The sequence below is a fragment of the Centrocercus urophasianus genome, unplaced genomic scaffold, assembly GCF_019232065.1.
Source record: "Centrocercus urophasianus isolate 14NV4802_14NV808 unplaced genomic scaffold, USGS_Curo_1.0 seq_17, whole genome shotgun sequence".
In the NCBI taxonomy this organism is placed as follows: Eukaryota; Metazoa; Chordata; class Aves; order Galliformes; family Phasianidae; genus Centrocercus; species Centrocercus urophasianus.
Genome location: NW_024884722.1, coordinates 24,834,019 through 24,856,567, shown reverse-complemented (window position 1 = coordinate 24,856,567; position 22,549 = coordinate 24,834,019). Strand labels below are relative to the sequence as shown.

At 39.2% G+C, this 22,549-nt stretch overlaps 1 protein-coding gene and 1 long non-coding RNA gene across 7 annotated transcripts in view; one reads left to right on the top strand and one right to left on the bottom strand.

Annotated features, from left to right (window-relative positions):
• The window catches only part of HERC4 (HECT and RLD domain containing E3 ubiquitin protein ligase 4), a 31,327-nt gene extending 10,794 nt beyond the window's left edge, over positions 1-20,533 (bottom strand). Inside the window, exons 1-16 of one of the 6 annotated variants that reach the window (XM_042818489.1) lie at positions 20,454-20,533; positions 19,563-19,718; positions 18,051-18,337; positions 15,522-15,681; positions 14,446-14,522; positions 12,428-12,649; positions 10,954-11,045; positions 8,432-8,562; positions 7,235-7,395; positions 6,766-6,842; positions 4,466-4,590; positions 3,878-3,937; positions 3,243-3,354; positions 2,753-2,942; positions 1,992-2,164; positions 528-644 (exon numbers count right to left, since the gene is read on the bottom strand). In XM_042818489.1, the coding sequence (XP_042674423.1) occupies positions 528-644; positions 1,992-2,164; positions 2,753-2,942; positions 3,243-3,354; positions 3,878-3,937; positions 4,466-4,590; positions 6,766-6,842; positions 7,235-7,395; positions 8,432-8,562; positions 10,954-11,045; positions 12,428-12,649; positions 14,446-14,522; positions 15,522-15,681; positions 18,051-18,276 (1,923 nt within the window). In that variant the 5' untranslated portion in view covers positions 18,277-18,337; positions 19,563-19,718; positions 20,454-20,533. Of the gene's footprint in view, positions 1-527; positions 645-1,991; positions 2,165-2,752; positions 2,943-3,242; positions 3,355-3,877; positions 3,938-4,465; positions 4,591-6,765; positions 6,843-7,234; positions 7,396-8,431; positions 8,563-10,953; positions 11,046-12,427; positions 12,650-14,445; positions 14,523-15,521; positions 15,682-18,050; positions 18,338-19,562; positions 20,058-20,453 lie in introns of those variants that run through there. The other 5 variants (XM_042818490.1, XM_042818488.1, XM_042818494.1 and 2 more) reach the window with 5 other exon arrangements.
• A 226-nt stretch (positions 20,534-20,759) lies between these two features.
• On the top strand, positions 20,760-21,996 carry LOC122160193. The gene is made up of 2 exons (XR_006168746.1): positions 20,760-21,229; positions 21,376-21,996. It is a non-coding gene; the product is annotated as an uncharacterized LOC122160193 (long non-coding RNA).
• Positions 21,997-22,549: the final 553 nt, after the last annotated feature.

Here is a 22,549-nt window from a genome sequence, read left to right as displayed (position 1 = left end):
ACTCCCACTCTTCTATTTACAGACCCAAGAAATAATTATTTCACTTCTTATCACTACACAGCAATAAACAGAAAATTATATTCGTCGTCTGTTACCTGTAACTCCCTACTCTGTTTCCTGACTTAGTTTTACAGAACACTTTCAGCTTTCTTTAAGTCTTGATTATTCTGACCAAACGTAGCTCACACAGTACCTCAGGTTACTTGAGATGCTGACCTACCAAGAGTTATCACTTCCCTAACTTTTTTGATACGGCAAACCTTACTAGACAGCTTTTTGAGTCACCTTTTAGCTAATGCATTAAAATGTTCAACGTTGTCAGCCCTAAGAAAGATGTGTTTCTTGCAGGGTATCAATTTAACACTTCCTTAACTAGTACCTGACGTAAGTTGAGTCATTCATTATCAGGGTCTGTCACCGTACTTGTATGAAAACAAATCGTCCATATTTAGAGAATCTACAGGCTTCCATAAAAAGCCAAAACCAGGTGGAAAAGGAAGATAAAATTAAAGCAAAATAAGCCTTACCATTCCAAATACCTGCTGCTGGACCCAGTTGACATAGTCATTTCTGATATCTATCAAATCTTGTATTTCATGAATATAAAATCTGTCATACTGGATAACTTGTCCTCTTTCGTTTACCTGAAGAAATTAAAGTTTATCACTTTGCATCATCTTTTTAAAAAGGATTCTCTCTTCTTTATTTTTCAAGCATTTGTTATGCCAGCTACAGATACCCAGCCACTAAAAAAGTTCTAGAAAAACAACGCCTACAAACAAACAAAAACAGCAGCAAAGATAAGGAAACATGGATTATTCACAATTCCATCCAAGGAGCAAAGAAAAGTAACTAAGCGTACAATACTGCAAAAAACAGTGCTGCAATTCCGACACATCAAGAGATGACACAGAAATAGCATTTGCTTGTGCACAAGCTTAAGAGCTACAAATCAAGAATTTCGGTCTTACTAATAAATACTATTTCAGTTACCTGGGATGTGAGGAACAATTTCTATTAAAAAATACTAAGCTCAAAAAAGCAAGAGACAGAAAGACCCTTACGCAAAGCGTAATTCTAACCCCCAGCCTTCCCAGGAAATGCACTAAATTTGCTTTTCAGAATGACAGGTAAGCACCATTAATTATCAAAATCGATTTCTTCCTTATAAATGGATAATCTGAGTTCATTCTCTTAAACAACCACCAAAGAAACCCAATCCCCCCAAATAAGCCCCCCCCCAAAAAAGGAAACAGCCATAAAAAACAGATAGTGAATTCATGAAATATCCTAGATATGTTTTCTTTTCATTCTCTTCCTCTTCCTTTAGCCCACATCTGGTAGTCGTTAAGAATTTGTCCATACACCTACCTTGCTGCCAGCTGTTCATAACTCTATTTCTACATTGTTACTACATATTAATCAAAGTTGGGCTTCAAAAAAACCAAGAATTTGGAAGAGGCGATGAGGAGGGGGAACTTCAGCAGCAGTTACACACAACAGTTTCTCAGGCTTGTGATGTTTAGTCAGGTTACTCTGAATCATTTGGGCTATTTTTGTTCAAAGCTCAAAAATTCATTAATTTTCATGTATTAAATTAAGATACTAACACCCTGAGTAAACACATCAGAGAAGAAATATGTGCCCTGGTAAAACTGTTCAAACCTACCTCAAAATGCAACATACTCTTACCTTCCAATTTTGACCTTATTCACTATCATTTCTAAAGAAAATTCTTTCCAACATGCCCTCACAGAAGCAATTGCTTGGGTCAGTCACATGAAAATAGATAATTCCATCCCCATGTCAGATTGGAATCCAGAATTCTAATATTTTTTAGGTCCAAAACAAAAAACTACAGATTCTTCTGTAGATGTCAAGTTTAAATATTTAGAACTGTTTAGTTATTTAACTTTCAACAACTACACAGCACACAATGTTGACAAAAAACAAACAGATAAAGCAGTCGGTTTAAACTGACATAAACATACCCTGTGCAGTATTTCTAGAACTCTGAAAGCTGTGTGTAGAAAGTTTGTAAATATTCTTCTTTCAGCTGGAGGAATGCCAATCTTATACAACTTCAAGAGGTGGACCACAACATCCTTGTAGAGTTCCACTATTTTGAGGAACAACGGAGGTTCAAGTACAGACCACCAATTTTCTGTCAACAAATGACAAACATACAAATACAGTACTTTCTACTACTACATTGCATTTTTTTTTTAAATCAAAAGAACCTTTCTTACTTGAAAATGTACTTATCAGTTACCGAAAACTGTAAGAAGAGGTGAGCAGAGACAGAACAACAAAGTACTGATGTTTTATTACACATTCAGCTCTGTACAGAGCAAGATTTAGAGAAACATCAGTCTTCCAACTTTAAAATGATTCTGGTGTATAAACTCCATGCCCTTCTCATACACCTTCTCTGCCCACCCTATTCTGGGATTTAAAACAACGCACGGGCTATTAGCAGCTGAGCACACAACAAGCATTATTAAAATGGGGAAGCTCTGAAGAACAAAAAGAGATGCTCAACAAACTTCTGCGTGCAGAAGTTAGGATAGCTGTTTTCTTTAGTATTATGCAAATTTAACCCTTAGCTTCCTGATTGAAAAATTCAACAGAACTGTGAATAACCAGGATGTTGTTGAGACTATGTCTTCACTGATTAAATTTCTATACGTTTTTATTCCTGTATCCCTTAAGAGTAAAAAAAATTAAAAAATAAAAAAATTCAATTTCTTACCAAGAACTTTTAAAGGAGCTTTTTCTAATTTCAGAATTGCTGTTCCAAATGGAATAGCTAATGTTGTGAAATTGTTTGCATCACTCATCAACGGGCACTCTGGTAGAGTGAGATACAGCCTTAAAGCTTCAACATCTGGTAAGGAGCTGCTCAATTTTGGAATAAGATTCTTTTCCAAACTAGCTGCCACCTACAGAGCATAATAAAATTCAGTTTACTTTAATAAATTTGTACATTTCAACAAAATTTCACCTAAATAAGAAGTAAACTAGAAAATAACAATCAAGGGTTTAAGTTTGAGCTACATTATAATATTTAATTTACTGTCTTGGTTCTGGATTTTAAAATACAGACATACAGTATGTTGGTGTTACCTTCTGGCAAATATTATCATGTAAAGAACACAAATGTGTCCAAGCAAGCATAACAATAGTATTTCTAGATAGGTATAAAGATGTTTCCAAACATAAAGAAAATATGCAGCACAAACCTGTTGTGATATATGAGCGTGGTCAGGCTGTATAAGTTTGTGAAATAGTAGTCTAGCAGCATTCATATCAACCCCTGAGAATCTAACGCTGGTTTTGTAATGATCGTCATTGCTATGGCAAGGAGAGAAAAATGCAGAAAAAGACTGAATCCTGTATTCTCAGCACTTACAAGTTTTCCACCTTGATTTTTTAGCTTTGTTTACTGTGGAACTTAAGTTTTATTGATCACAGTATCAGACTTCCAACATACAACCTTCAAAGCAATAAAAAAAAAAAAAAAACATTCTAACTGCCAGGCAATCATGGAAAAAAACACCAAGATCTAGAGCAGGCTGTACAATATATTCCTTTAAAATCATATGTGACTTGCAGCTGCTAAGTAATGAGTTTTGCTGGTTAACAGGGCAGCAGCCAGGTGGCATGCACTTCTAAGAACTGCTAGCAGACACTCTGCATTTGGGCCAGCTGATAAACTATCCATAATAAAGGAGCTAGAAAGTTAAAGCAAAAGCATCTGAGTACTATTAAGATAAAGAAATTGAGTGAAGGTGTTATTGTTGAAACAACAGACACTAGGAAGTTGGTCACAAACTCTTCTGTTCACAGGAATAGTTGTTTAAAAGCTGAAACTTACCTCAAAGCCAAAAAGCTCCCATTCAGGCACCCAGCTGAGGAGAACGTACCATCAATTTCACTGAAAGTTTCCATATGAAAGAAGTTACATTTCTTTTTTTTTTTTTTCTACAAAATAGCATTTTCTATTAAAAACTGTATTTAATCTCTAGAGTTACATTGTACATAAAATCTAATTCTGAGTTTAATCTGACGTTTAACATCATATAAAATCTTCATTTAAAGACAACGTTCAAATAATGCTAAAAACAAAGCAAGAAGTTCCAGTTCTTTTTTCTTTGCACACTCCTCTTGAAAAGTAATGAAAATAATCTTTGCATTATGCTCAAATTCCTTTACACACACTGTCATTCTTCAATGCACAACTAAATATTTAAATCTTGCATTAAGCTCAGGTGACTAAGTTGTGCCAGGTGAGACATGGACTAAAGGAGCTCAATTACCTTATGTCAACGAAAGCACGGCAAATACTCTGCACATAATAAAAGTCAGTAATTAAAAAAACCTTTGCTATGTATGTTCAAATCCACATTCACACCCAAAACAAATAAAATTATGAAAGACAACTTTTTTCCTCAACAAAGCTTACTTAGCTATCTCTACAGGAAGCCTTCCAGATGGGAAAGTCAGCAATCTTTGAATAAACGTTTCATTCACAGTCCAGATCTGCTTCAAAAGGTCAGGATACCTGAAGTCATCTGGTGGCACCATGTTCTGAAGTTCAAAGAACACAAAGAATCAGGCACATAAAGCTGATTTCCAGGAAATCAGTCCTGTGGTTAAGTTCTCTTTCTCTTCACTGATCAACCATTTACCTACCCAAAGTATCACTGTGAAATAAGCTAACGGATAAAATTACTGTATTCTAGTAGTTCTGTACTTGCCATGAAAACAGAGTAAACTACCATAAACTAAAACTACTCAGATTAACGTGTTAATCCACACCACAGGATATCTCATGGCAAACATACACTCTTAAAAGACGAACACAAAAAAAGGCTTTAGGCAAGAATGGCAGACATCTGCTTACTATCATCCACTTAGTTCACTGCCAGGCCATGAGCATACAGAAGAGGATCCATTCAAACTTTGGGTAGCTGCCCTCCCACCCCACATCCAGACTCCTCTGAGAATGAATCATGTTTCTTTGTTGAACATTACAGAACTTGCATTCTGATGTGCTGCTCATACTGAATGAACTACAGTGAGATTCCCAATAGAAAAAGGAAACAAACAAGAAAATCATTTTGAGGAGGAGAACTGGTCCAGAAAGGGGGGAGCAAACAGCACCAAAACTAAAATAAAACTAGTAAAAACATTTCTCTTGAGGATGCAGGCTGACAAACACAGCTGACTTGGTACAATGATGACTAGCTGTTGCCAAAAATCAGTATCCTGATCCCATCCTCCAGGATCTTGCTGTTTCCCTGTCCAGCAAAAATATCATTTAGCCACATAATGAAACAACTGAGGGAACTGACCTGTCCAAAAATTAACTTGAATAAAAGGCCTGGCTGAGACCCCTTAGCTGGCAAGGGCACACGGGTCCCAGCAGTACAGTACTCACGTAACTTTGAAAGAATTCAGTGCAAACTGACAAACTAAGAAGTACTAAAAGGGATGTTTTTGCAGCACCAAATTCCATCTATTGCTAATGCTTCTTGTACAGTACAATAACTGCATTCATAGAGTCCACCTCTATTAGTCAGAATCTACTTCAGCAATTATGAAACTTGCACAGTAGAATCTTTTTTGAGAAAATAATTTTAATAGAGAAGTTTTGAGCCTTTTCTATCACACCTGCTTAACACCTGTTAAACAAACTTCTATCCCACACAGTAACAGTTATCAAAACTCAATCAGAACTGGAAAATGGGAGAAAAACTTAATTCTTCACAATCATGACAGGCTGTAGGAATAAAAGGTTACTGCAAGCCTGACCTGTACTCAGTTTTGCTTGACAAACAAACATGTTTTCTCCTAAAACCTTACTGTTTCCCTTCACTGCCTAATCAGTTGTTTTTGTGTTTGGTTTTGTTTTCCCTCCACATTTCCAACTCATGTTGCTTCATTAAACCCTAGTCTAAAATCTAAATCTAGGCTACTATTCAGAAATATCCCCTATACAAATCCAGACATCTCTCTTCCCAAGCCATTGTCTAATAGTGCTTCCATTCCATCATACTCCCACCTTGCCATTCCCCCCTCCAACACACACAATAGAATTTACAGAGATCAATTCTTATTCTCTTAAAGAAAGGTACTGTTTTAACACTAGCACAAAATTATCAATACAGACAGCCACCATTTATCATTTTTAGCTCCACTTGTTTCCTCATCACTGTAGAATGCTATATTGATCACAGAGCAGAACACAGCATAGCTGCAGTCAGGACTGAGGGTGGGTGGGGCGGAAGAGCTCAAGTATTCACTCACCTTTTACTTTCTGAAAGGAAAAGGTGATTTTGAGCACTGAAACAGGTTGTCTCGGAGAAGTTATGCAGTCTCCTCCTTGGAAATATTCAAAAGCCACCTAACCTGGCCCTAGGCAACCTGCTCAGACAGGCCCTGCTCGAGCAGGGGGGTTAGATCAGAGGGACCCAGAGTTCCCTTTCGGCCTCAACTATTCTGCGATTCCATTAAAAGGAAAGAAAGGCACACATTCACCACTCAGCAAAAAGCTTGTGCCAAAATGCTTTACTGACAGCTAACACACAAACTTTATCCAAGTCTTCACTGCTAAACTGCTGCAATGTCTTGTGCTTCCACGCTATAAAATATTACAATGTAGTTCTGCATCTTCAATATCAAAGTCTCCTTAAGGGCATCAGAAATAAAATGAAGCTGAGTTTTAAATATTTTCATTCTAAAGTATATTTAATTTGTTACCTGTGGATAAAAGTAGTGTGCAAAACTTTGGTCCCCACCAGAGAAAATTCTTTTCACGCAATAATACTGCTCACTGTCTGCAATAACAATAAAACAAAGGCAACTGAAAAAGTGAATCTGAGAAACACTCAAGATGCTGCAATAAATGCATTCAGTTGTGAAACAGTTCATTTGTTACATAACCTCAGTGTCAGTAGTTCTTCACAATGCAACCATTAAAGCCATCTTTGACAGAGGTAAGCAATAAGAGCTGTAAGTTAATGTTCTAGTGCTAACAAGGCACCTAACCCAATACCACATTTAAGCAATTTTTGCAAGTACTTCTCTTGAAGTCCATTTCTGCAGTGAGAACAGAGCACAGTGAAAACAAACTGCAGGGAAGGAAACAATTATAGTCTGATCTCAAGATCTGCAAAACACTTACTAAGGAATGCAAGTCCAAAAAGTAAATATGCCAGGTGCTGCTTACCTGCAGGGATCAGGCACTGAGTACTGTAAGGAAGCCAGTTTCCTTTTACTGTGAAGGGACTTTTCCTATTACTGGTTGTTCCTGTACCTAATTGCCCGTTACCTCCAAGTCCAAAAGAGTAAATTCTTCCAGACGAAGGAACAAATGCAGTAGTGTGCTGCCTAAGGGAAACAGAATTCAGTAACAAAACTCTCAGCATCACAACATGCTTTGCACAGGCCAACCTAAGAATTTTGTTAAACAGTATCTGAAAGGACCTGTGAACACTCCACATCTCTATTGGCAATGCACCATCACTGACAACATTGTCAACACGTGTTCCGGAAATGTTCCAGGAATAATGGAGATGCCAGGTTTTGCCTTGAAGTCTGCAAACAGTCTGATCCTTTGAGCATCTCTCTGGATGTTCAAAAATGTTTAGTTTGTACCAGATTGGCTGCATGCCACCCTGCCCCTGGCTGGATGGGGCTCTGAGCTCCTGATGGAGCTGCAGGTGTCCCAGTTCACTGCAGGGGAGTTGGGCCAGACAGCCTTGAATGATCCAATGATTGTACAGTTCCTCATCCCAACACTAGTTTCCTGCTCTCCTATGCACTTAGGAACAATCAGTATCGAGTTGACCAAATGAAAAAGGTCCAATTTGTTATGAGGAAAGGACAGCATAATACACATTTTTTTTTTAAATCCAAATAACAAAATATGCTTATCTCAACAAGAATTGCTAGAATGAAGTGTTTTGGACAAGGACATTTTCATCTGTGTTGACAGTTTTTCCCATTTCTTGGGTGCTATCATAATACGAATACCACAGAAAGCATTATGAACTGAAGGGTAATTCAGTTTTATGGATCATTCGCATCATGAGCTATGCTCCCAAATCTTATGCTTATCCTCACCAAAGAGCACGCACCTCCCCAGACACCCTCTTTAACAGGGAATAATTGAATGACAGCAAAAAGCAAGCACATGATTATTAACATTTTCAATTCAGGTAATGAGTTCTCAAATAATGAGATTTTCATACTGGTTCTAGTGAATGTTTTTAGAACCTCACTACAGCATCTATCTTTCACTAGAGACTATCTTCCACAAAAGAAAGGTTAAAGAAAAAAAACATCCTGTATTAGAATTTGCACAAAGTATTACACAAAACAAGTGTTTGTAAGATTCACAGTGCTTGTGCAAAACAGACCTTACCTGCCACAAGTTATCTGTGTGACAAGACTTCCCATCAGTTCAAAAACTTTCCTTGGGTTTATCTCGTGGCTGGTAGAGTTGTGTCCCAACTGACCATAGCCTCCAGCTCCAAATGTAAAAACCCCACCTTCCTAAACAAATAAATTACGTGGATTAAAATAATAATATGTCTTGGAACAAGAAAATTGTAAGAAAAAGGAGTTTAATAAATCACCTTGTCTGATAATTTTGGAACTGTGGGGAAAGGACAGAAAATAGATTTGCACAAGAGGTCCCTGAGTCACAGAAAGATCACAAGGTTATTACTATCCTGAAAATGCAGCATTGCTATCACAGCTATTACCTTATTTGTGTTAAATCTCAGCCTTGTAATTTCACATTAGTATGCAGCAGTTCCGGCATTAACTTGTGTTACTGCAGGCACTAACCCTCATCCTTTCCTCCTTTCCAGATTTCATAATGACTATGATGGCAATATAAACTCATACTACCAAAAAGTGTAGCTTGGATTTTAAACACTGAATGAAATTTTTAAAACAATGATTAAATAGGAAGCTGCCCTCCTCAGAAAGACAATGCAGAGTGAGCAGTATGACTGAGACAGTTAACTTCATTATTTGAAAAGACAAAACAGAAATTTTCAATGCTGTTGTAAGGCAAGTCAATTTTTAGAAGTGTTTTTGATTAATTTATCACAAAATTAACCAAAAACTTAAATAAATGAATATTAAATCAGAAACATTTTCTAAAGTTATACAACTTACCTTACAACAACTTTAAAACTTTCCATTTTGACATGCTTTGAAATTGTAAAGCTGTTTCTTACTCTGCAACAGATTGGACCTCTGCTGGAAATCATCATTAAAATGGCAGCGTCCGCTAAGAAAAACCAACAGGTTCATTAACTGAATCAGAATAACAAATAGTGACAGGTTTTTCTGTATTTCAGAAGGGCTTGAGAAAAGGTCACACACATACACAGTACCATCTACAAAAGTCAAGACCCCTGGCTCTTCAAGGCCTGTCATGCAAAGGGAAATGGATTCATACAGGTAACAAACTTGCAGAATCTACAGTAAATCCAATATTTTGAGTCTATCAGCTTTAAAACAAGCCTGAAGTAAACTTCTGTACATAAAAAAAGGGGAAAAAAAGTTATAATGCAAGTTATAAACTGCTGTTTTCTTTACATTCCCTATTTCCATTGCCTTGTACGATACATAAATATCAATTTTAGAAATGCAAAGTTGCCACATCTTTTCCAGTCAAAAGAAGAGAATATTTTATAACACAAATTCTCTGTGAACAGTTTATTTTTCCCTTCACTTCAGAAACATCAGCTTATGTAAAGTATATAAGATATGGCCACACTTAAGCAGACCATATTCTTCAAAACTTCATTTGTTGCAGTGCAAAAATTGAAACACACACATACATTCTCCAAAAGTAAATACTGATCTTCTCTTTCAAAAATAAGACATTTTAAATTGTTAACTCAAAAATTCCAACACCTCTTACAACATCCTGAATACAGACTTGGAAAATAAATGCTTTGTCACTTGTCCAAATCTTCATCAGTCAGAATTTTCTACTAATGCAAGTCCAAAATATTCCGTTTATAAATCGGTACATTTTATCTAAATGCTGAAATTGAACTCAAGTATCAGAACACAGACAGAAAGGCACGGGAGTCAAGCACTTAGAAAAAGATATACACGTACTACTTTACCCACCACAAAGTAAGGCTACATATCACTTGATGCTTGAAATGCACTGCCCAACACTAAGATGAAACAAAGCTCCAGCATTACTTTTCATGTTTCTCCTTAAAGTTCCCACACCTCAAACAAACATGAGACTCCAAATTATGTGTTTAGCCCAGTGATGCACACAGCAGCTTGGTACATCTAAGCTCTCACTTTTGATTCCTACATCTCTGCATGAACAGAATACTTTTTTTTTTTTACCCCCACCCCTCCCTCATCACCACCCTCCACACTGGCCTTGAAATCAATGGCCGATTTTACATAGACCCTCACATTGAAATGCTTTCTAGAGGATTAGGTACATTTCCAATTTCTTAAGTACTTAAGTAGAAAAATGCAATTCAATATGACAACTCTTTAAAAAACCACATACTGTCAACCCCCTGGGCACGGAGCTTCAATTCAATATTAACCTGATCTGACTGGAGATAAAAGCAATAATGCTGGAGGTGTTACATTTCAAAAGCAGCTAATCTCTTTAGCATACACTAATGTAAATACCTGCACAATTTTAATAATGCAACACACACCGCCTTATCAGAAATACTCTATTTTGTATGCTCACCTTTATCGTGTCTGACAAGATTTTAAAACTACAGATTTTTTGCATTTTTTCCCCAATTATTTAACCATTCTTCCAGTGCTTCCTTGCTTTCATCCAATTAACACTGAAGAAGTTTTGTTATTTCCTAGTCAGGTAGCATTTTCTCTTTAAAATATTGAAAATGAAAGCATAAGCATTTTTAAGAGTTGTACCTTTGTAAGGGCAGCAGTATGATCTTCTCCACAACATATATGAACAACCTTCTGAGTTCTCAGTGACTTCAGCAGGGTAGGAACATACCTGTCTGAGAGGTTTAATACAGCAATGGATTGTTTGTTATGAAAACAAAAATCAAAAGACAAATAATTTCACCCATTCATTCTTACTCTGTTTCAAACAAAGAAGTGTTTTAGATTTGTTAACAAGATACAATTGCTGTGGCTGAACCTATACATCTTTGAGGTGGTAACACCACTACAGAAAAAAAAAATACAGAATTACTATATTGAGTTATTTTGTAGCAAATATCCTCATTTTCACATGATTGACCATATGTTAATATGCAAATAATGAAATACAGAGCAGTGCATCATGCCTGCCATTGACCAGGACAACAGAAAAGAGATGACATGTTTTGAGTAGTTTATGTGCTTCACTATTTTATAGCATTCCATTATGTATCAATCTCTTATAGTTCAATTCTATTAAATGACTAATAGCATGGAACATGGAGTAGTCAGCAGGTATAACTAACTTCCTTCCAAGGTGGCAACAGAGCAACTTAAGTCATCGAGCTGCACAAAGTAATGTTTCTAAATGTTAATACTAGCATCTATAAAGCTGTCAGATACACAAAGATGTCTGGAAAAAGACCCTATCTAAACATAAGCAAAAAAAGCAGTCAATTTTGTGTAGAAGAAACCGAATTTTCCCACGAAAAAATGACTTCACCAGAAAATCACAGAAAGTCTGTGTAAATCTGTTATTACATAAATGTGGCCACATTTAAAGCATGAATTCAAATGTGTTAGTTAATTACAATCTATTTTTCTGATTTTAGAGGGTGTTGGGAACAATGGACCAGTGAGAGAACATCAAATCACTGAACTAGCTATAGATTCTGTAGCTAACTGTATACTGAGGGAACCTGACAGCATATACTCCTGCGCCTTGGTACTGTATATATAGAGTAACAGAACTGCAAGAGAAACCAATTTTTGTCTAACCTAACTGCTTTTTGAAGTTGTTAATGAGTATTACCACCCTAATAGAGGAAATTCTGCAAACGGTTAGCTGAAAAATCACAAACTGTTCACCTCAAGTGGCCTGAGAAAGGACAATATCCACATAACGGTAATAAACAATGAAGACATCTAATAGCTGGTACACAGAAAGCCACTCTGAAAGCCTAAGTCACAAAGAAAAATCTCACAGGAAGAGAACACAAGCCAAGCAGACTGGAATTTCAACATAATGCTGCCAGAATTTTCACTACAAAATAGCCATTGGAGCAAGGAAAAAAAAAAAAAGCCTAACTCTGTCCTCCTTATGTAATCTTGCACAACATCGGCACCATCAAATGTACTGAACAAAGCTTTGTTTTGTCCACTACTATTTTAGGAATACTGATAGCTTCATATTCACAAACCAGGACTTTAAGCATGATGCTTTGCAATGACTACTCACCATTATCATCATTAAGACCCAGCTGTCCAAATTTGTTGCGTCCCCATCCAAAGATGGCTCCAGAAAGAGTTAATACAAAACTGTGAGCTCCTCCTGCTGCAATCTGTGCAAAAGGGATTCCCAGCAGAGATTTAATCACATGTGGGGAGTTTTGTTTTTTATACTCGTAACCTAAGCCCAGCTGGCCATATTTATTTTGTCCCCAGGAAAACACTTCACTTCCTGTTCAAATAAGAAAAGAAATACAGTCAACGTCATTTAATTATATAAGATTTATTTACTTCAAGAAAAAGTAAAAGCTAAGTCAGACACTTTCAACTATTTTTCAGTTTGAAAATGCACGCAAATCACTGAACACTTTTGAAGCAAAGCGTTCTCTTGTTCAACCCAAATATTTAAACAACGTTTCCAACCCTCAGCGCTTTTCTCAACATTGCAGTTGCAGCAGTGACAGATAAACGGTGCTCAGTTATCAGGAACCAAGATGCTCCTCCATGGAGAGTTCCATCACCACACACACTCTAATGCAGAGAACTTGCCAAAGCTGCATGCCAAACATGCAAAGGCTTCCTATTTCCAATCACAAGCCTCACTTAAGCTTTCCATACAGTAGCAGACTTCTTTTTCACGTGCAAATATCTTAAAACATTGTATTATATATATAACTGATGAAGAATAAAGTAATTTGATGCCTTAAAATGTTAAAAACACAATTTTATTTTCACGAAACGCAAGTCAGAGAGCTATTTATGAATTCATTATCCCCAAAAGAAAATAATTTAATGAACAACCAGTGTTCATTATCATTAGGATGAACAACTAATAGCAAAGATATGGTACACCTTAGCTAACAGGCTGATTTTCAAACAGTAACATTACCTATGTCCCTTCTATCTCCATTTTTTCCAACAAAGTGTTTATCAAGATACCAAACATTCAGGTCTATCTCTTGAAATGCAGGCCATTTCATTTATGCTGTATTTATTTCATACATACATATATATATATATATATGTCTAATTTAAAATACATTATATAGACATATACACACAAATATAGAAATATTTTTAAATATATTTCATACGTATAAAACTCAGACAAAGCGTTAACTTTATATCTCAGAATATATCTTTTATATCCTCAAAATAAAGGAATGTCACTAGATTATACAGAGCAAAGCTACCAGAATGGCACAGAAATCAATACAAGTCCATGAACAATTACACAGAGAATCAAGGCACAGGTAGTCAGTATAAATTAATGCAAATTTAAAGAGATCAGCATACAATGAATACCCCTCCTGCCCACTTTACGCAGCTGAAATTTTACTCACACGAAACAGAAACACTGTCAAACACTACCATCCTTTAGTAATCTGCCCTCTTCTCCCCCCCTTAACACCACAGATTTCCACAATGATCATTAACTCTGTCCAGCAGCCACTTGTTTCAGAGTTTTTGGACACGACTCTCATTTGTCACAATAAAAACAAACAAGAAGTAGATTTAAACTCATGTTTGTCTTTATTGGCAGTTACATTTAATAGATGCTGTGGTGCTGTGACACGAGTGAAGCCAACTAAGTATATTCACAGACCCAGAAAAGTTTTGAGAAAACGTTTAACTATTCAAAATGTGGGTTATCATAGAAAATTAAATATTAACTTTAGAATCACCAACAAAAACCAGCATTTACAATAGAAAAGGCATTAAGTGCCTGCGAGCCTTGATAACTGTAATTTACAGGCTAAAACAAAAGACCAGCGACAAAGCAGAATGCTAGCAGGGTGAAAATGAAGTGAGATAAGAGAAAGGAAAGAAAAAAAATAATTAAAAAAGAAAATTACGTGAAAGCAAGACAATAAATAAAAAAGCACAAGAAAAAAAAGAAAGAATAATCAACACTGCCTCAGTTTATACATTTGTTCTTGAAATTTAAGTCTAAGTGAAACAGAACATTGAAAACCTTAGAACTACCAGGTAAGAAATTATATATAGCTCCAGAAGAATCTTGCTTACCTTTTGAGAGTGCAAGTGAGTGATAATAACCACAAGCAACTTGCACAATTTGTATCTCTGATAAGCTTTTAATATTTCTATTGGGGTAAGAAAACAGAGAAGGAATTAAGCTGCTAGATCGTGGTATGAAATAACAAGTCACATTAAAGGATAAAATCATCAAATGTGTCCTTTCCACTGTAATAATGTACATGAAACTAACTTAAATGCTCTAAAAGCTATTTAGTTACACCTTAAGACAAAACATCATCTTTGCCAACATCTTCAGTGATTGTCTTATTTTCAAGTTAATCAATTCAGTAAAAAACCAAATGAAAGATTAGGGAGGTGGATGTACTTTGGAGATGCTAGAAGGAGATGCCATTGCTGAATGGAGGCAATGAATAAAAGAAGCAAGAAGAGACTCTCCTTTTTTAGTTCTCAAAATAAAAGTAGTTTTACAACATATTACTCTTTTTTAAAATCAATATTAGTTGTAAAGGCTGAATTACATTCTAAAACTTGAATACTATTTTTTTAATCTCTAATATCAACTTCAAATTTGCTTACAAGCAAGTAGGCATCACACAATATAATCAAGAAGCAGCAAATGCATACATTAAGCTACAGTAATTCTAGTACACTTTCATTCTGATGAGAGAAATGGGAACTCCTGAAAGGCCCGAGGACTTGTAAATTTGATACAGAATTGAATAACCTTTAAATTTGTTATTCCTATCTTCCACACTTACACAAGTCACAAACAGTCACAGCCAAGTTAAGAATTACTCATGTTCTAAAGAATTGTCACTCGGGTTTTTATCTATGTTGAAAAATAACAAACATGTTACTTTTCCAGTGTAACTTCCACTCTTAGCAGATGACAATTTATAAACTACCTTAGCAAACCCACTGCACACTTCTCACCTAAACTGACTATTTGAGAAAGGAAATAAACAGTCTGAGGCACGCAAGCATAACAGCTAAAACACATTTCCTAATGAGTGTTCTTAATTATAACAGAATAGTCTGACTAGTGAAATTTAAGTACACTTTTTCAATGAAAATAACTTTACTATATATATATAGGTTTTAACCTGGGCACTCTGATGCATTCTTCAGTTCCAGGCAAGCCAAGCTGTCCATCAGTAGCCAGACCCCAAGCATATACCTGACCCTTGTCATTTAATGCAAGAGTGTGGGCTTCTCCACATGATACAGCTACAATATTTTGGGCATCCAGGGCACCAACATGCTCTAAGAAAATAAGAAAAAAAGTCAGTAATAAAAGAAAAGCAATTAACAAGTTAATGCTATCCACAACAGTTACAGTCATTTATCTCCTAGATGCCCATTGAAATGACACCAAAGCAAGCCTAGAATTCTGCCAAAATAGCCTTATCTTAGAATTATAAACATGCTTTCTAGGAGAAGTTTGCCACTCAAACAAGAGCTCTTGCAATTAACCTGGCACGATCACATACAAAACCGCACAAACCCTGCCGATTTTGTTTTTCGATGTCTTCTTCTAACCTTGCTATCTGAGAATGAATAACAAAATTCACAGTCAAATGACTACACGTGTAGACTTCTGTACGTGGGAAAACACCTCAACACAGCAAGTTGAATTCACCTATTCATTATAAACAAAGAGGAGCCGCAAAACAAGGCAGGAGCAATTAAAGACTGAAGCTACTGATTTTGCAATTAGCTGCACAATGTCCTCTTTATAAAGCAAAACACTGTAGAAACAGATCCTAAAGCTTAATTTTTCTAGACGTACAATGCACACCTGTGAAAAGCAAACACTAAAGTACCTGCGATTTTTTTTCCTGTACACAGTTCCCCCTTGAAAATCTTATGCCCAGTCTTCAAACGTGTGAATTCTACTACTGATTAAGAATCACGATAAAAACTCCTGTGTATCATCAATGTAGTACAGAAACAGCCTAGTGCAGCCTAATTCAGCTCCAAAATGGTAGTTAATGGTATCTGCAACGTGACAGACACTCAGCTTACAAAATAAAATTTAAAAAGGCAGCAAAAAATCACTCATACTGCTACCAGCTGGTGTTATTAAAGAGGTTGCCAGCCCAGTTTAGCTCATAAGGGTCTCGACAGCTCTGCCAGTAGAAGAGGCAACATTTGCACTTTCTAGTTCAGGCAACACTGTGTACATTAGGGCAGACCATCCTTACCAGCTGCTAACCTAGCCAGCCTGACTTTGCTAACTAACATGGTTTTATGAATAATTCATAGAACCTCTGTGACCAGTACAGCTCTGAGGGAAGGCAAGAGGTAAGAGAGAGCTAAATAGCACCGCTGGTGACACTGGTGGCAAAGACAAGCAGTGACACAAGTACCTTTGACCAGCAGAAATACACCCAGAAGAGCATGCACCCATTTGTAAAGACACTGAGCCTCTCCAGAATGCTCAATTAGTTACCCCATTATATTTTTTAAGGGTTAAAAGACAATTCCAGCATCATTTTCAAAGTGTAACAAGTATTCAGAACAAGTTTGACAAGTTGAGTTTCTATTCCTATTCGCAAAACGGAGTTTATGAGTTTATCAGTTTTAACACCCGTTTACTGTTTCCCAACTGAAGTCCAAATTAGTCCTAAGTTACACATCAACTACATGAAAAACCTTTATTTGGCATCAAATTCAAAACTCTGAACAAAGAATGACTAGAATATTGCATAATAGAGAGGTACTATCTTTCTTGTTTCCATATGAACAGTTTGTATCAATTATCGTGCCAAGTAACTTGCAAAACTCCTTCACAGCTATCAGAATAAACTCTTACTAAGGCTTTTCAGTTTGCTTACGAGATGCTTATTACAGAAGCACTGTCAGATGCACTGTTCCATCTCTCTAAGCAGCATGCAGATATGACTCACATGCACAGCTCTGAGGGGAGCCCATGTGCACACTCCTCTGCAGTCCCTACAAGATGTTTACCAGCTCTGCTACAGAACCGCTCCAGGGAGAACCAAAAATTCATAGTAACATAGAAAAAAGGAAAAAAGCCCCTTTAAGTTTTACACTGCATCCTTTAGGTTCTTCCAAATTCTATTGCTCTAGCAATGCATTTGTACAGAAGTTTTTCATCTGTTTTTGTTTTTTAAAAAAAGAAGAATTAAATCACACTGCTTTAATCAGACATGCTCCATACAATACACTGCAGTAATAAAAACACACAACGTGCTTCTCAACTGTGGTATGCCAGATATTCATTTCCAGCACGTTCCAGTAGCCAAACCCATCCATATGGAACAACACTAATCCACATACTGAAGAAGGTCATCTCCCCTTGGGCTTACAGGCACTCAGTGAGTCTTCTACAGCCTTAGGTAAAGCAATTCCGCACTGAAAACACTGAAACTGAAACTACTGAACACACTGAAAACTAGCTGAACTGGCAAAAATACAGGGACACAGCCACGCAAACCAAGCAAAGGGATGTTTTTTCTGTTAAAAACATGACCGATCTTGGAAGAACTACTGTGCATACAATTCAGCACACACACAAGCACTGACAGCCTTGGGCTTGATGTAGCATCACAAATTAAAAACACACTCAAATACAGGTATGCTCTGTAATTCATTTCTTCTCAACTTACCAGGTCTTTTCCTGGCTTTTTCATGCCCTAGTTGTCCTAGGTCATTGCATCCACACGTATAAACAGTCCCATCATCCAGGACAAAAACAGTGTGTCTTAGTCCACACCCCACATCTCTGATCCTTTTATTTAAGAAAAAGTCACTTTTTCTGGGTTCTAAAACAATCTCTTCATCAATTCCACCCAGTCCAAGTTGTCCAAACGACGCATTTCCCCAGCACAACATTTTTATGCTCTTGATTGCTGATCTTCCAGCTTCACTTTTCTAGAATTTTCTTTATGCGTAGCTGTTCAAGAAAGGGAAAATGGACAGCTTTTCAGTATTGTGCCTAGATAGCACATAATCCACAAGTACACACAAATAATACAAAATATTTGTGTTAACCTCAGTAAGATCCTTTACTGGTCACTTCAAATTTCAGTTTTAAAATATGCAGATTCTGGGAGTTATCAAAGTTTATTTCAAAATTTTAAATATTATCCTCTGTGGCACTTCTATAATTACTTATTCTAAACTATTCAAATTACAGTCACTGCCATTTCTAGGCAGTGGAGGTGACCTCAAACATCTTCTAAGCTACTTCTAAGTACAGGTTAGTTTATTAACCCGGGGAGCTGCCTGGTTCCAGAAAGCTCTCTGCATGGCTTTGAAAAGATCCCCAAAAACAACACTTGACTCACAGCTCAGAAAAAAAAAAAAAAAAAAAAAAAAAAAACCACCATAGTCAGCTCTGATCAATGCAGTTACACAACATAAAGAATAAAACACGTCAATCATTATATTCAAACAACTGTGAGTCAGCTGAACTACTGAACTTACAATTCTAAAGAAGAAACAGCTCAAACAGAAGTCCCAATTTCGCAATAAAATTAATACAGGGCCACAGCTTCACGGTTACTTCTGCAGTAGAAGGAGGCCACACATACAAACTCATTCATGCCAGCTCTCATTGCTAGCATGACAAGATTGCAAGTATTTGTTTCTGTGCTGACAAACTTTGTGCCTGTCTGCACAAGATACAAAAATTACTCTTCCCTTACATTTTCAGTATTCTGGATTAAGACCTTAGAATGACTTTTTCACTACTACTTTTGCTATACTCCCACAACATCAGTTTCCCCACGTTTTCAGAGCAGTTTAGGAATCAGTGCAACACAGTGTAAAATCACTTCAAGTTTTCATCAACAGTGACAAAACAGCACCAATAGCACGACCCAGAATACAATGCACAACCAATGCACTCAATCATATATTCTGCAGGATCATGTATATATCGCTTCAGTGTAAACTCGCTCAGACAAGCCAGACACCAGCTAGCACCAGAGTGTTATGTAAACCAATGGCATGACTCCTGGCACCATAGCTATCAGTGAACTAGGGTGAACTATTTTTCTTTGCAGAAGTCAACACAGAGCAAGCAAAATGCCTCTTGTTATGATTTCGCAAAAACAAAAACAAACATGCAAACAAATCCCAACCAAACAGCTTAAAATACATTGTGCTCTGTTTACCTATCTCGGGAGGTGACGCATGATCAAATATTTCCCTAGCTATATCCTACCACGTTCAGAAGGGAACACCGAATGGGAGAAGTCTTCAGTTAAGATACAGCCACACAACAGCAACTTTCACATGTCCGTAAGAGCGACTGCAGCACGAGCTTCAACCTGCAACACAAGTGAGGAAAAGATGTACGGATGTAGCGCTTCAAGGCTCCCACGGGCAAGATTTACCTTCAGTCAGGAAAAAATGAAATTCCTGCTCTCTATCCAAGGAGCTACGTACTTCCACACACGACTCGTTCGTTTAGTGTTAGAGCCAGAACCAAACCGGCGCTGTACTTTAACCTCACTCCAGGCAGCGCTGCTTCCCTGGCCGCGGGCACCGCTCGCGTTGTCAGCCGCAGGGTTCTACTACGCGTGACGTCAAGGCCCGTCACACGCCGCCACCGAACAGACGGCGAGGGTAAGGCACGGCTCGTTTCCCGCTGGCAGCGGGGCACAGAAGACTCTGGACGCTTCCCGCACGCACGGGCGCCCCACGCAGCTCCGCTCGACACGGGCACCGCCGTTCTCCCGCCGCCCCACCCGGCTGCCCTAACGGGAAACGGCCCTAACGGCTCCGCTCCTGAGCACGGCGCGGCAGCCCGCCCCGCAGCGGCCCTCCGAGAGCGATCCCGCCGTAGGAGAGGAAGCGGCAGCGGCACACCGGGTCCTCCTCCCGCTGCGACGGGGCCGCGCCCGGCTCCTCAGGCAGCTCCCCGGCGCCGCACAGCCGCCCCGCCCCGCCCCGGCCCCGCAGCCACCTCCCACCCACCGGCCCCGGCCGCTTTCCCCGCGGCCGAAGGGCGGCTCCTCGGAGCGGCGGCCCGGCAGCGCGCGTCACGACGCGACGGAACTCACCGACGGCAGGACGGGGCTCCCCGTTCTTCGCGAGGCCGCGCGCCGCGGCTCCCGGCCCGACCTCCTCGGGCTCCCGCCGACCGCTCCCCACCGACCACCGCGAGGGCGTGAACGGCCCCGGCACGGAGCGCTGACAGGGCCCGACCGGCGCCGCCGCGCAGGCGCGAGATCCGCGGGCGGGGCCGCGGCGCGTCCGCTCTACCGCCCCCCTTCGCCCCGGCCGCGCGCTCGGGGGCGGCGGCGCTGCGTGACGTCACCGGGCCGCCGCGCGGAGGGGCGTTGAATGGCCGCGCCCTGCGTCGCGTTGCTGTGGTGCCGCCGCCGGGAAGGGCGGGGCGCGTGCGGCTGCGTGGAGTGTGAGCGAGAGGGCGGGAAGCCGTGGGGGCAGAAGAGCGATGTAGTGAGGGGGTCGCCACGCCCCCGTCGGCTCCGTAGAGCGCCGGGCGTCGGCGGTGCTTCCGGCGGAGGTCCCGGCGAGGAGCGGAGAGCGCGGGTTCGGCGTGCTTGGTTCCTGACATCCGAAACGTGCCTCCGGTCTCTGTGCTCTGTTACGGAAGCTGCGTTTCGCAAATGGAAACGAACGCAGTTCTCTGAGTTGCGCGTTCGGTTTCCGAGCTCCTCTCGGCGTCGCGTTGAAGCACTCGTTTGCGCTGAGCGCGTATCTCCAGTGAAGCAACAAAATGCCGATTGGCACAGGAGACAGCTTGCTTAGCCCGCTTTTTCCCCGAGAATTTGCTTACGTCGGGAGGACGGCTCGCTGCGGTTCGTGCAACGAGGTGGGGAATAGAAGCGGACCCAAGGGATGGGTCGGGAAGGCGACGGGCTTGGCGTTGCTTTGCCCTCTAACACAGTATTCTTAAAAACGAAAGCAAATGAGATATCTTGGCCCAGCCGTCACGTATCCCTTTGTATATCTGTACAGGCGAGGTTCCATAGGACTGCTGAGGACTTGTGGCTCTAATTGTGTCACTGAGGATCCAAAGCAGAAATGTTGTGTTCTTACGTAGAGAAAACAAGATAGGAATGTCTGCTACGCAACCAAGTGATGCGGCACTTTGCAGCGTGGCAAATACACAGATGTATTGCTTGAAGGAGAGATGCCAGTGATTTACCTCCATCCGTTTTGCATACAGAAATAGAAAGTTAGCAGTGGCTGCCATACATACCAAGTAGAGGATGACATTTTATTCATTACCTTCTACACTTCCTTTTATGCAGAGACAAGCAGGACAGTAACTGAGTAATCGCGCTGCAGAGTAGACTTTAAATGTTAGCAGTCGTTGTGCAATGTGCCCTCTGGCCAGCATGTGGGGATATGTCCACGTGCTTGAAGATAACAGTAATATTCCCTGTGCAATTTTTACATAGGAAAGTATTTTTATTTAACTGGCCTTACAAATCAGAAACATGTGAAGCATGAAACAGCGTAGAATGTTATCCAACAAATCTCACCTCCTTTGTGTAACAGACATAGCTATTTTATTTAAAAGAATTACTTTAGTTTTATATTGCTGCAAAATAAGTAAATAAAGTGTGCCTTGAACTAAAGTACAAATGTATTTTGACTCCACTTACTACCTAGCTTGAGAACTTTTCTGTCAGATAACCCTCATCCTTCCTATCTTAGTGCCCTGAGAAAGTTTCTTCCTTTGTGGGCCTAAAGATGCAGAAGCAGTGGGGGAAAGGGAGTGCCACATCACTGTTTGGACCCCCTGCACTCAGTACGACCAGTTCAGCATTCACCAAATGGCCACTGTAGTTCCGCAGCAGCACCAAAGAGAACCACATGTTCTCGTGGGTGACCATGCTTGCATCTCAGCATTCTCAATATCCTTGCAGTACTTGTAAAAAACAGTATTCTGCAGTGATGCAAAATCCAGTGAATACAAGAAATGTAAATACAGTTGACTTCAGGAAAGTGATTTAGTTCTCATAAATGCTTCATTATAGAGGGCTAGCTATGACAGTTGCAGTCTTATTGATGGTCACGACAAGTAGGAAACTCTTTGCCATTATTAAAATAGTAATGCTTGGTTACTGCCTGGTGATTGCTGTGAGCACAATTGTTTTTTTAATTTGTATTCCAGTTAAACGCC